The sequence below is a fragment of the Electrophorus electricus genome, chromosome 5 (genome assembly GCF_013358815.1).
Source record: "Electrophorus electricus isolate fEleEle1 chromosome 5, fEleEle1.pri, whole genome shotgun sequence".
Taxonomy (NCBI): Eukaryota; Metazoa; Chordata; class Actinopteri; order Gymnotiformes; family Gymnotidae; genus Electrophorus; species Electrophorus electricus.
In genome coordinates this window covers 15,692,125-15,704,190 of record NC_049539.1, presented here as the reverse complement: position 1 = coordinate 15,704,190, position 12,066 = coordinate 15,692,125, and the positions used below count along the sequence as shown (strand labels likewise).

Genomic DNA, 12,066 nt, shown 5'->3' with positions numbered 1-12,066 from the left:
TTTTGGATATTAGCCCATTATGGTAATATTGCTTTTTATTTTGATTTATTTTTTTGTTATATTTATATTTAACCCGGCGCTTTTCTTCAGTTCCTTTTTAACCTTTAGTCTAGGATCAACACCACAACACCCTTAAACCTTTCTAAAGTGTTTGCATGTAGACTGCTGTTATACGTTAGCATGGATCAACTGTTTTGTTTGCATGTAATGTACTGTTATGCTTGCCAAAGATGCAATTATATGAACTTTCTTTTCTGAGGCATTGGAAAAAATGTAGAAACTTTCTAAACTGGCAGTCCTTGGATACCTTGACAGAAAGCCCATGAGTTCCAGCAGAGTGGGTGTGCAGCTATAAAGGAGGTTAAATGAGTGGTTTGGTTCATGAATTCATGATTCATGGTTATCTTATTGCCAATAATAATAATAAATGAGAAATAAATGCTTATTGTACATTTTATTCAGTCAGCCTTCCATATTTTCAAACTGAAGTATCATACAGCAATAGCTTCCCACACTTGGCTGGTCCAGTTACTCAGGAGCACCCACTAAATTAATTACCATTATTTCTAGTAAGCCTCATTTTTGGAACTGCCAGAAACTCAATCAAAAAATATATTCACTTGAGTCATGTCAAGTGCGTCCCTTAGCGAAAGTGGGAACCAACACAAATACCAAGGGTGAGAATGCTAGCCACTGGCTCCCTCATAGAGAATGTCTTTCTGTCCGGCTCTTGCCTTGCCACCGGCTAATGGGACCGTGGGCTGGATTTAGGCTGGAGGAATGTCCAGAAGAGGCCTCATGGTGGCACCAGTCCAAAGACCAGAAGCAATCCAGCCACAGTGAACATAACTAGCCAGATTACAAAGATGCCACAACACAGACTAGAAATAATGTGCTAGTTAAATAGAGGGCATTAGCTAGCAATCAACACATCGCTGTGCAGAACTGTTTATAACACTTACGATGATGTACTGTAATATTCAGCTTGACAACAGATCCTTCCAATAGCAAAATGTTGATACAATGGAACTCTTATGTTTTGTGGTTTCCCAGCAAATCAGGTTTCTTCATTCTGTGAGTAGTAGTAACTCTGTGCTATTTGAAACAGATGCTCCAGCATCAATTTGTGTTCATGAAGAAACAACCTCAGATACTGCTCTTCTGCAGTTGAAGCACTCTTAGAAACCTACACATGTTAAATGTACAACCAGCTGCAATTCTATTTTCTAACATTTAAACAGAAATAAAGGTCTTGTTTAAAAATCTAGGAGTGACGATAAAAGTAGTAAATAAATAAGTAGCAAATACTCTGAACTTTCACACTGTTTGTCATGTTTACTGACAGAGTTAAGTGGGATATTGGGTATAGAATGTTTAATCATTAAATATGAATGGATTCCATGCTTGCATTTTTAAAATGCTGGTACCGGACACTGCAAACATTGTAACCACGGCTACTGTCTCACACCTTCGTTGCGGTTTCACAGAGTTAAAGCTCGCTCGAATATTATTATTATTTTTTTTTTTTTGAAGTTCAAAATTTAACCAAATAAATAAACTGAGCCATGTCGAGAATGAATATGGTAGACCAGAGAATGTTAAGGAGGTATTTATCCGCTGTCCAGGCGATGCTAACGCTAATGGAGGCGCCTCTAATGGTAAATGAGTCCATGAAAGTGCTGCTGTTTACAATTTTTTTTAAAATGGTGCTCCTAAGTCAAAGTAAATTACTCTGTCGTTACTCTGTTGTATTGTTTTCCTCGTAGGGTGAAAAAAACAATGGATTCGACGTTCTCTACCATAACATGAAGCATGGCCAGATATCCAGCAAGGAACTTGCAGATTTCATTAGAGAAAGGTAAAACTCGAGTTTTTATATATGCCAAAGACCAAATACGGAATGCTGTGGGGTTATTTACTGAGAGACAAACATTGCGCTGAGAGACAAACATAATTCAGTAACCTACTTCAGAGTAAAACAAAGTCCAACTGTTCCTGTACCCTGCCTCAAAGTAGGGCGCATAGATTATTCTGGCGTAGAGAATTTAAAAAGCGGCTGGTTTTGGTTTTCACTGTTGTTGCGTACCGTAGCCTATATAAGGCCACTGCTGTACAGTATCGTAGTGAGCACCGCGCACAGGTGAATCTTTTCTTTTGCACCCCAGCACGTCTGATTCTCAGATGAAAGGTCTAAAAGTTTAAACTTGAAATGGGGCTCGAAGAATTACATGTTTCTTTAGTGTTTACGAGATTTAAAAGGACAAATGAAAAGACATGTATAGGAAACAGTATCATGTGGCTACGTTTCAGGCCTTCAGACCCTTAAAATTCGTTATTCAAATTATCAAGACTACCACGTTTAGATGCGAGGTCGAAGACAAACTCCGCATAGATGGAGGAAGACAACAAGAAGGGACAAGATGGTGCTATGACTCTGGTGAAGTTCTTAAAGTTACTGAAAAACTGAAAAGTTGATGTATGGAGCTATTTTACATAATTCTATACTATAGCAATATAAGCTATGCACTATAGCACTATACTGTCTTTTTTAGTCATAGATTTATATAACATACTGATCTTGTTATGTCTTGGTGACTAAGGGGAGTCTCTTCCCCCTTTCGCCATCTTTGCCTCATTTTGATGGAGGACTAATTTTGTACGTTGGTGTTTTTATTGTTAGTTTTAGGTCATGTTCTGACGAGGGAGTATCCTAACGTGAAAAGATTTTGTTGTCAGTGACGCTAAAGAGATGATATCATATTTTGTTCTCAGATACTGTTTTTGAGAGATTCCCGTCCCATCAGCCATGGTCTTTCTGAAGGGGTTTCAGTTTCAGCATCACTTCGACATTATTGAATTTCAGAGTAGTTGATCATCAGCTCTGTCTATTATAAGCATTCATGGTGCCTCAGTATTTGGGCTTTGACCTTCTCCCTCTGTGTGAAGCATACCAGGCAGACATGACACTGAATAGCTTTGGTTGCTTTCACAGGCAATGACTACCTAGGAAAATATCTTCCACAAGATGGCACTATGGTCAGCATGGAGTGTAGACATCCTACTGACTTATAGACATTTTGATTCTAAAAAGTGATTCTTCATTATCAAAATGATCATCATCTATACCCCATAAGTTAGCCATTTAGCATGTAAAGCAGTCCAAACTTCTCTTCTCTAAAAAAAAATCCTTGTTTTTTGAGTGATACCCAAACTCGAGAGGAATTCCACCTGCTACATTCAAAGGTTTATCTCAGAAGAGGGAGAGACTGAGAGATAAAAAGAAAGGGGCATGAGGGAGACACATTTTGGTTTCAAACATTCTAAACATTTTTTTTTCAGAGCGTTGCCCAAATGGGGCTAAAATGTCGTTCAGGGCGTACTTATGATTCATGTACTGCTGCTCATGTACAAAAAAGTCTAATGACAAACCTGAATGGAATTTTCCAAACATTAGTGTACCTGAAAGACTCATAACGCTGTTATCACCTGTTCAAGTGTTGTTTGTTTGTTTTTGTTGTATACGTTTTGTGTCTTGTTGTGCGTTAATAAATCATTAAAATGTCTGGCGCCCTCTTGTGGGCAATCGGTTTACTGCGTGACTGAGTGATTTTCTCTCTTTTTGGGGACCAATTATTCCTATGTAGATAAAGATTATGATAATTTGGTGGCATTGTGGCATCACTAAGGTGGAGGGAGGCTTCTTTTAATACAAGAGCCTCCCAAATTGCAGCATAAACCTAGAATAAAAGTGATTTTTGTTCCTGAGTTTAAAATTAGGATTCAATGGAAGTGTAGCCATAACAATATTTGGTTTCAGTTTAATGGGATATGTCATACAGCAATACAAAGCAAAACCTCTGAGAAAGATAACTGCTTTGCTTCTCAGTCTAGTTCTGTATACCAAGTGGCCCTGCCTGATTTCCTAGTCCTCTCTGTTTTGGCCTGTCAGACCTCTGTGCATAGCTCTGTTACCCTTGGATGTGCCCTCTGTCCGCCTGCTTCTGCCCTTCCATTCACAGCAAAGGACACAGGAATTCTTTCATTTTCTGTACTGCTAAACCAATTTGTGTCCTATAACAGCAAACGTATGTGCACACGTGTGTCTGATGGACACTCGATTTGTCAGTTACCAAGCTTGGCATGGGAGCAAAACCACAGCCTATATTTTATTTATTGTTTTTGTTTGTTTATACTAACCTTTACAAAACATTAATTTTTCTCATTTAATTTATATGTTTAACAAATGGAAATATCACATGAAAAGCATGAACATTTTAAAGATTCATCATATTTAGTTTCAGTTTTGTAAATTTGTCTCAGGTGAGTTTGAAAGTTTGTGAAGTACTCACAGTGTCATGTTCTGCTTCATCTGCAGGGTTACCATTGAGGAGACATACTCCAGATCAATGACCAAACTGGCCAAGACTGCCAGCAATTTCTCACAGTTAGGGTAAGGGTGTGTGTGGGAGTGAGAGGTGAGTTCTCCCACTTCTCGCAGTTAGGAACATGGTGTGTGGGGGGGTTGGGGTCAGGGGGGTATGTGGGAGTGTGAGATGAGTTCTCACACTTCTCACAGTTAGTTTAAGAGTATGTCGGCTTGAGGTCAAGGTGTGTGTGTGGCAATGTGAGGTGAGTTTTATGTTTGTATTCTTTTGGTTTACATGTTACTTTGATACTGGGCAGAATTTCTTTTAGATCTTTCAGAATCCTCAGTAAATTTTAGGAACTTTTATATACGTCATCTTAATAGTTCTAGTAGTTTACATAGACATACAGTTAAAGAGTAGCAAATTGTCCCTTAATAATGTTTTCAAATAATCTGAGAAAACCTGCCATGGTGAACTACTTAGAATCTGCCCAACTTTCAAGTACAGTGCAGGCCATGAGACTGTAGCATACACAAAATCTTAAATCTGGTCCAAAATCGTGCGTAAAATCTTTACTAATTCTTTAGTGTCTAATGACAGTGTGTCAGTGCATTTCCTCAGTGTAATAAATAATACTATTTACTAGTTATAAAACTAACTACCTTTCTGAACTAGTTCATTGGATGATATTAATTCAGATCTATGTCTACAATATAAATGCACATATTCACAATTAATTTAGCGATTAATACTTAATACATAATTTAGTGGAACTACTCTCGTTTGTATGTTTCTTTGCATCTTTGTCATTCTAAGCCCTCTGATGACCTTAATCTGTGACCTTTGCTGCAGCACGTTTGCACCGCTATGGGACGTGTTTAGGCTGTCAACAGAAAAGCTGGCTTCTTGTCACATGGATCTGGTGCGTAAGCTGCAGGAGCTGATCAGGGAGGTTCAGAAGTACATGGACGAACAGGCCAAGGCGCACAAGAAGGTAAGCATGTCGCACCTGGTCCTCCTGTTCCACTGGTCAGATTTTATCTAAAACTTTAGTGGAGTAGCAAAGCAGTGTCCTGCTTCCAATGGAGTAGGGGTCAAATGCCAAATGAAGCACTGCATCAGTTAATCTGTCACACAGGGGATGCAGGTATATAATTTCCCACAGTTCTTCCTGTGTGTAAACAAAGTTAGAATTTTCTGGCCTTATAATGCCTACATTTAACTTTTGAGCATATTTTATAGATACTGTTGCTTTTACAGATGCAGTTGCATTGGCTTCAGTAAACCATCAATTTATTTATTTTTTTGCTTTGGAGAACCTGTGCCATTTTGATGCCTTGCCTTAATTTAACGCTGAACCCGCTGGGCCTTTGCAGACTGACTGATGAGGTACAGAGCCTGTTTGCTAACTTCCGAGCTCAGCTGGAAGCCTGCGTTATTTCTGCCTGACCTGCTGGTCCAGGCTGGGTTGTAACTCTTTGCAGCTGCTACATGTCATCTATACCTATCCGATGAGATGCGGTGCCTGGGATACTTTTAGCCTTGCTCAAATGAAGTTATTTCCCAGCCCAATGTGTAGTGCAATTAGTAAGAGTTTCCTTGATGAAATGCCATCATGAAAGGTCCCCGTGTTTCCTTTTACCACTGTTCTCTTTAGTATTCTCATTACTGCAACATTTCAAAGTTGGTTTTTAAACTAATATAAAAACACAATAATATCATCTGATCCATGTCTTTACCTTTTGATTATATTAACTTGTTCAGCCACTATGCTTGTGTGTGTCTGGAGCTTTATAACACAAAAATTCTCCAAAGCCTAAAATGTGGGAAATTTATTTAAATAAGGTTTTTTGGCTCCCCTGTTACTCTTAATTCGATCCTCATTTTGATAGATGCAGCCACAGTATATGATGAACCTTAAATGTGTTATACCAGCTGACGTCATGTGCTTACAGTGAATTACAGCAACACGTGCTCATTTGAACGGCTCGCTACAGGATGGCTCTGAGACTGCGCTAGATTCAGTTAGTTTATTTGTTCATTTCCCTCAGAATAACAGAAGAGGGAGAGCTGGAGCTCCGATTTGTTTTTTTCACAAAAGGAAAACTTTCAAGTCTCTGGTCTTTACGTGTCCTGTCTGTGTATAGTGCGAAGCAACAAATTGAATCCAAAACATTTGTTTACTTCAGTTACTCATATTAAATACACAAAACAGGCCAAGCTAAGCACCCCGATTAAAAAATATAAAACATTGTCTTTGAAATAATGCTGCCGTGTGACGCAGGCGCATGCGTGTGTGCAGCTCTTGTACCTACCCTTTCATTCTCTCTCTTTTCCTGTTTCTTTTTCTCATCATGGTATGTTTTCACGAGTTACATAAAAGTTGTATCAAAAACTTAAATTTTTCCAGTTTAAAAAATAGAACTACTTTGTCTATGTAATATGTCCCAGGCTCGGTTCAGGTCTGAAGGTGACTGGAGTCTTCTCATGTAATGTACTAAGAATAATCATAAACACATGGCGGAGGTATATGCATTGTTAGTCCATTTTTCTTATGCTGTTTCTGTTGTTAAATTCTGACTACTTTCTGTTAAAAGATGAATGTGTATAACATGTGTATAACTTTAACTTTTTTTTTTTTTTTTTTTTTCTTTCAAAAGACCAAAAAGTAGGACAGGCAGGTTTTTAAATAAGGCACCCAGTCCACATTTCCTTAGCTATAGTCATTTCACAGCTAAATGACTGTGAAGACGGTCTCACTAGCTATTACTTCTAATCTCCTAGAGCAAATTACACAGAGGGTTTCTTACAAAATGAATCATAGAAATGTCCTTTTATTTCACAGAGATCTGTGGCTACATTTAAATGGCTTTTTTTTTTTTTTTTTTTTTGCATAGAAGTAAACAAACTGCAAAAAATTCACTGACCAAGTTCTCAATAAGCTCATTCTGGCTGGAATGGGAACTACAACCATAACCGCAGTTTGATTGCAAAACCATTATTAGTGTCCATTGGGTATTTTCGTGGCTTTTCCATTTATTGTAGGTCTTGGCATAAAGACTAGCTTCAGAAGCTTAAGTCCTAAAAGCTCACCGAGAATAGCGGAGCCGTTTCAGTCAGAGTCTAGGCTCCACAGAATGCTAATGCTACTTTATGTTGAATTGAAACCTAATTAAAGAAATATTCAACATTTTTCAGTCTCCATCGACCGCATTTGCAGGACATGGGCATTTAACGTGGAATTTATAATAAATCTAATAAATTCCCAGTACTTGGGAAAGAATGAACAAACACATATGTGAAACACACTTAAACTGGATAAACAATTATGGGAAATATGTATTTTTGTTTGTAAAGTATGCTGTGGACATATATAATTCATGCTTTCATGATTCATTATATAATCATGTATTTCAAGCATTTATTGATGGAATTCAGCAGCTGCCCTTGGACGTACATCATGAGTAGTTTTACTCAGTTACAATTACTGTACATGGGTACAGAGAAACCTTTCAAAATTATTGTCTGCTACAATAGATTTGGCATTTGAAAATTCTGGATTTTCCTGGAAATACTGGAATTTTCCTTTAAGGCCTCTTAACATGATGCAAATGCTATCTAGCTGTCATCCAGTGTTAGCCCTGCTAGAGTGTTCCTTTAACCTTTGTTCCAGACTGGGTCTTAACGGGATATAAGTTCAGGAGCAGAGGTAAATGTCTCGGTGCTGTTCTTCTCCCGGCAGACTAAAGAGGAGGTGTCGTCCACACTGGAAGCGGTGCAGAACATACAGAGCATGTCACAGGTGCTACAGAAGAGCAAAGAAAGCTACAACAATAAGAGCCTGGAACTGGAACGGATGCGTAAAGATGGTGCCACCCAGCGAGACCTGGATAAGGCAGGCTCACACACGAACATGCACAAACCACACACACATGTATGTATGTACATACTTCACCAACTTGAGCAATTGAGGGTTAAGGTCCTTGCTCAGGGACCCAACAGTGGCAACTTGGCAGTGGTGGGGCTTGAGCCAGCAAACTTCCGTTGAGTACCTTAAGTACCTTAACCGCTGAGCTACCACTGCCCTGAACAAGCTCATACACCCTATTGCATGCAAACTGTGAAGCTACAATACATTTTACTTTAATGTGTGGTATATTCCTTTACAGACTCAGAAACAGAAGGTCTGTTTTAAAGACTGACTGTGTGTTTTCTTCTGTCTGGACAGGTTGGAGTGAAGGTGAAGAAAGCCACAGAGACATACAAGTCCTATGTCGAGAAATACAGCAGCAGCAAGACTGAATTTGAACAGAAAATGTCAGAGACAGCACAGGTATGCGCGCGTGTGTGTGTGTGTGTGTGTGTGTGTGTGTGTGTGTGTGTGTGTGCTTGTGATGGTTTGTATATTATAGGCGGGATGTGCTTTTTCCTCTGTAATGGGATCAATGTGCCATTTGGGATTGGAACCATCTGGGTTGATCATATATATCAAAATCAGATGTGCATGCACTCCCAAATACATGTGTTTCCGTGGTTACGCATGCTCATCTTCATGCTGTAATTATCCTGTTTCCATTGGTTTATTCGGGATTTCACCCGTTTCCTCTCATGTCCACATGGCTGCCAAAACCCAAACTGTCAGTCTGAGAAGAGAGTAAACATCAGATCAGCCATGCAACCAGGGCACTCTCTCTCTCTTTCCCTTCCGACCAACCACACACACATTTACACTTATACACACACACACGCATATGAATGCACGCACATACTTTTCTTTATTTTTGCTCCGTCTTCCCAGACCACCCAAACATATGCTTTACAGGAAGTTCCAACAACAAAAAAGGACTGCTCACACACACATGCACGTACGCACCCACACACACATTAGAATTCGTTCTAGTTAGAATGAAAGTATTACTGTTAATAATTAGACTATTCACTTTCATTACTGTCATTAAATGGTAAGTGACTCAAGATGAGGCATTCATTATCCATATTCAGCATTCAGAATAGTTTGCTTCACTCCCATATTGCCCATGGAAGCTTTGCAACAGCTGACTGAATATGACTGTGAAAGCTGCAGTGTTAAGTAGCTATTAATACAGTCCCTTTATTTTAAAATAGTAAGATATGTGCAAAAAGGATAAATAAAGTGTGTTAACTTATTTTAGTACAGACAATGAATTATATGTATAAATGTGGGGGTGTGCATTTGTGTCATCAGAAATTCCAGGACATTGAGGAAAGCCATGTCTTGCATATGAAGGAGATCATCCAATCCTACGCTTACTCAATCGAGGAGACGCACAAACAGATTGGAGAGGTGAGTACACACACACACCCCCACACACTCCATACATGCACATACACATTTTATAGTCTCATTTAGAATTTGAATTTGATGTGTTCAGCTTTTGGCTGAAGCTTAAACACTATTGTATTCAGTTGGTCTTATGAAAAGCAATTAAAAATATAATTAATTTCTAATAAGATGCATATTTGGCATAAACAAACTTGATAATCTTTTTGAATACTGCAAATCCTATTAATACATGTTCTACATAGTTATACACAGGATTAGGCATCAAATGTCCTGCTCCAGCCTATTAGCGTTTCACGCACTTCACTGAGGCCCAGCCCCACTGATGCCATTAATGCGTGCTCGGTGACACCAGTTCCATATGGACTTTACACAATACAACAACAACACACATTGACTCAAACTTTCTATATTTACCCATTGCACAGCCTCAGCACAGACAATCACTCCTTAAACCATAACGTCCAAAATGGTCTCCAGACGCAGAATCCCATTAGGCCCTGGTGTAGAACCTGTTCATTACTCCACTGATGTGGGTTAACATCCACCGACGTGGGTTAACATGTATTTCCTACTGTCACCCGCTTATGGAATATCTGCTGGCAAATGTAATTATTTTGCCCTATCCTTATTAGAATGCACACTATGGAAATGATTCTTCATTTTTACTAAAAAGGTCTTAGCAAGCTTAAATGGATCCCTAAAGAATCATAGTAATATCATTGTATCCTATATCTGCGAACACTTTTGGATGTATATATCTGTTGAAGGGTTCGGAGTCTGTGAGGTGTTCAGGTTTAAATGCTGTGGCTTTACAAATAAACTGTAGCAGTCCTTTTATTACAAATGTTTGTACGTTCAAGGCCAACTTTTAAGAAATATTCTTGACCCAGATTCATTTATTAAGAATGACCACAGAGAGTGCTACTAGATGTCCACACACACACACACACACACACAAACATCAGAAAAATGATGGATGTCAGTATTAGTTAATAACCTGTGTGTGTGTGCACACGCGCACGCATGTGTGTGCACATGGATGCACAGTTTTGTCACTCTGCCATGCACATCTCACTGCTCTAGGCTCTTTCACCCCAAGAACCAAACCAAAGAAACACACAAAAAACCCACTACAAAAACAAAACAGCAACATGCACCACTACATGCTCCCAATGGACACGAAACAAAGAATGCACAAGCAGATTAAGGCAACCGCTCACAAATCTCTCTCACAATGAGACCTTTGAAGCCCCCCGTAGCTGACTGGGGGTAGAAGGGAGTGGGTTCGGCTCAGAAGAAGTGCCAACATATTGCTTTTGTAAGCCTGCTTGGAGTGCTGTCAAAACAAAGGCATTAAAAGCAGTCCCTCTGGACACGGGTGTCGCTCGCAAATTTCTCCTTGCATGGCCTCATTCTCAACCCACAAGCCCCCCACACCCCCCACCCACCACCACCACCACCCCTCCCGACCTTCTGCCCAGTACTAAACCCAATTGGGCATCTGTTCCACACAAATTCATACCTGCTTGTAGCTTCTTATTTGTAAAAGTCTCTAGGCTTCTGAGAAGATGGTTGGAGGGTTGCATGATGTCACATAAGTGGAATTTTTGGGCATGTGAGTGGCGAAGCAGAGCTTAATTTGAAAAAATTACTTAAAAGAAACTACTTCACAAATTTATAGATTTATAGCTGTATATTTTGGGTACACTGTTCCATTTCAGCATTTGATATGTGATTTGTCTGAAAAGTAATTTTGTCTGACATTTGATTCTTCATTTCTGCACTTTCAAAATGAAACGTAATAGAGATGTTTTTTAAGAAGTGAGCCATCTACAGCTAGTGATCACAGAAGTGATTCAGTTGCATGTTAACTTATTTTTTTACTTGCATATTGTTTATAACCAGCTGGAAGTACAAAAGAACACTTAAAATATGTGCCCTAAATGGGCAACAATGTGAATGTGCTGAATGTGGATTTGCTTTTTACTGTTTAATATTTACTATCTGAATTTTCAGTAACTGACTATATATTGTTTCATTTATTTGATTATAAAGGTGCATAAAGAGTTTGTGAATGACATGGAGAACACCTCTGTGGAAAGTTTAATACAGAAACTGGCTGAGAGCAAAGGAACTGGCAAAGAGAGGCCAGGTAACAACACAGACAGACAGACACACACACACACACACACACACATGCGCGCGCACACACACACACACACATACAAAAGTGACATTTTCTGGAGTCATTACAGGAGTACTTAACCCAGCAGTGCTGCAAGTGCTGATTAAGAACAAACCATGGTGGAAATCACATTTGCATAATGCTAATTATCTCTTCCTCCCCACCTTTCTGTATTCAAAGCAGTGGCATTT

General features: G+C 39.1%; 1 protein-coding gene across 5 annotated transcripts in view; it reads left to right on the top strand.

The window, feature by feature from the left end:
• The window catches only part of fcho2 (FCH and mu domain containing endocytic adaptor 2), a 39,765-nt gene that overhangs the window by 7,599 nt on the left and 20,100 nt on the right, over nucleotides 1-12,066 (top strand). For 4 of the 5 annotated variants that reach the window (XM_035526088.1, XM_027007930.2, XM_035526091.1 and 1 more), the window contains exons 2-8: nucleotides 1,767-1,858; nucleotides 4,376-4,450; nucleotides 5,220-5,361; nucleotides 8,110-8,262; nucleotides 8,596-8,700; nucleotides 9,592-9,690; nucleotides 11,746-11,842. In XM_035526088.1, coding sequence (XP_035381981.1) covers nucleotides 1,767-1,858; nucleotides 4,376-4,450; nucleotides 5,220-5,361; nucleotides 8,110-8,262; nucleotides 8,596-8,700; nucleotides 9,592-9,690; nucleotides 11,746-11,842 — 763 coding nt within the window. Of the gene's footprint in view, nucleotides 1-1,766; nucleotides 1,859-4,375; nucleotides 4,476-5,219; nucleotides 5,362-8,109; nucleotides 8,263-8,595; nucleotides 8,701-9,591; nucleotides 9,691-11,745; nucleotides 11,843-12,066 lie in introns of those variants that run through there. The other variant, XM_035526090.1, reaches the window with a different exon arrangement.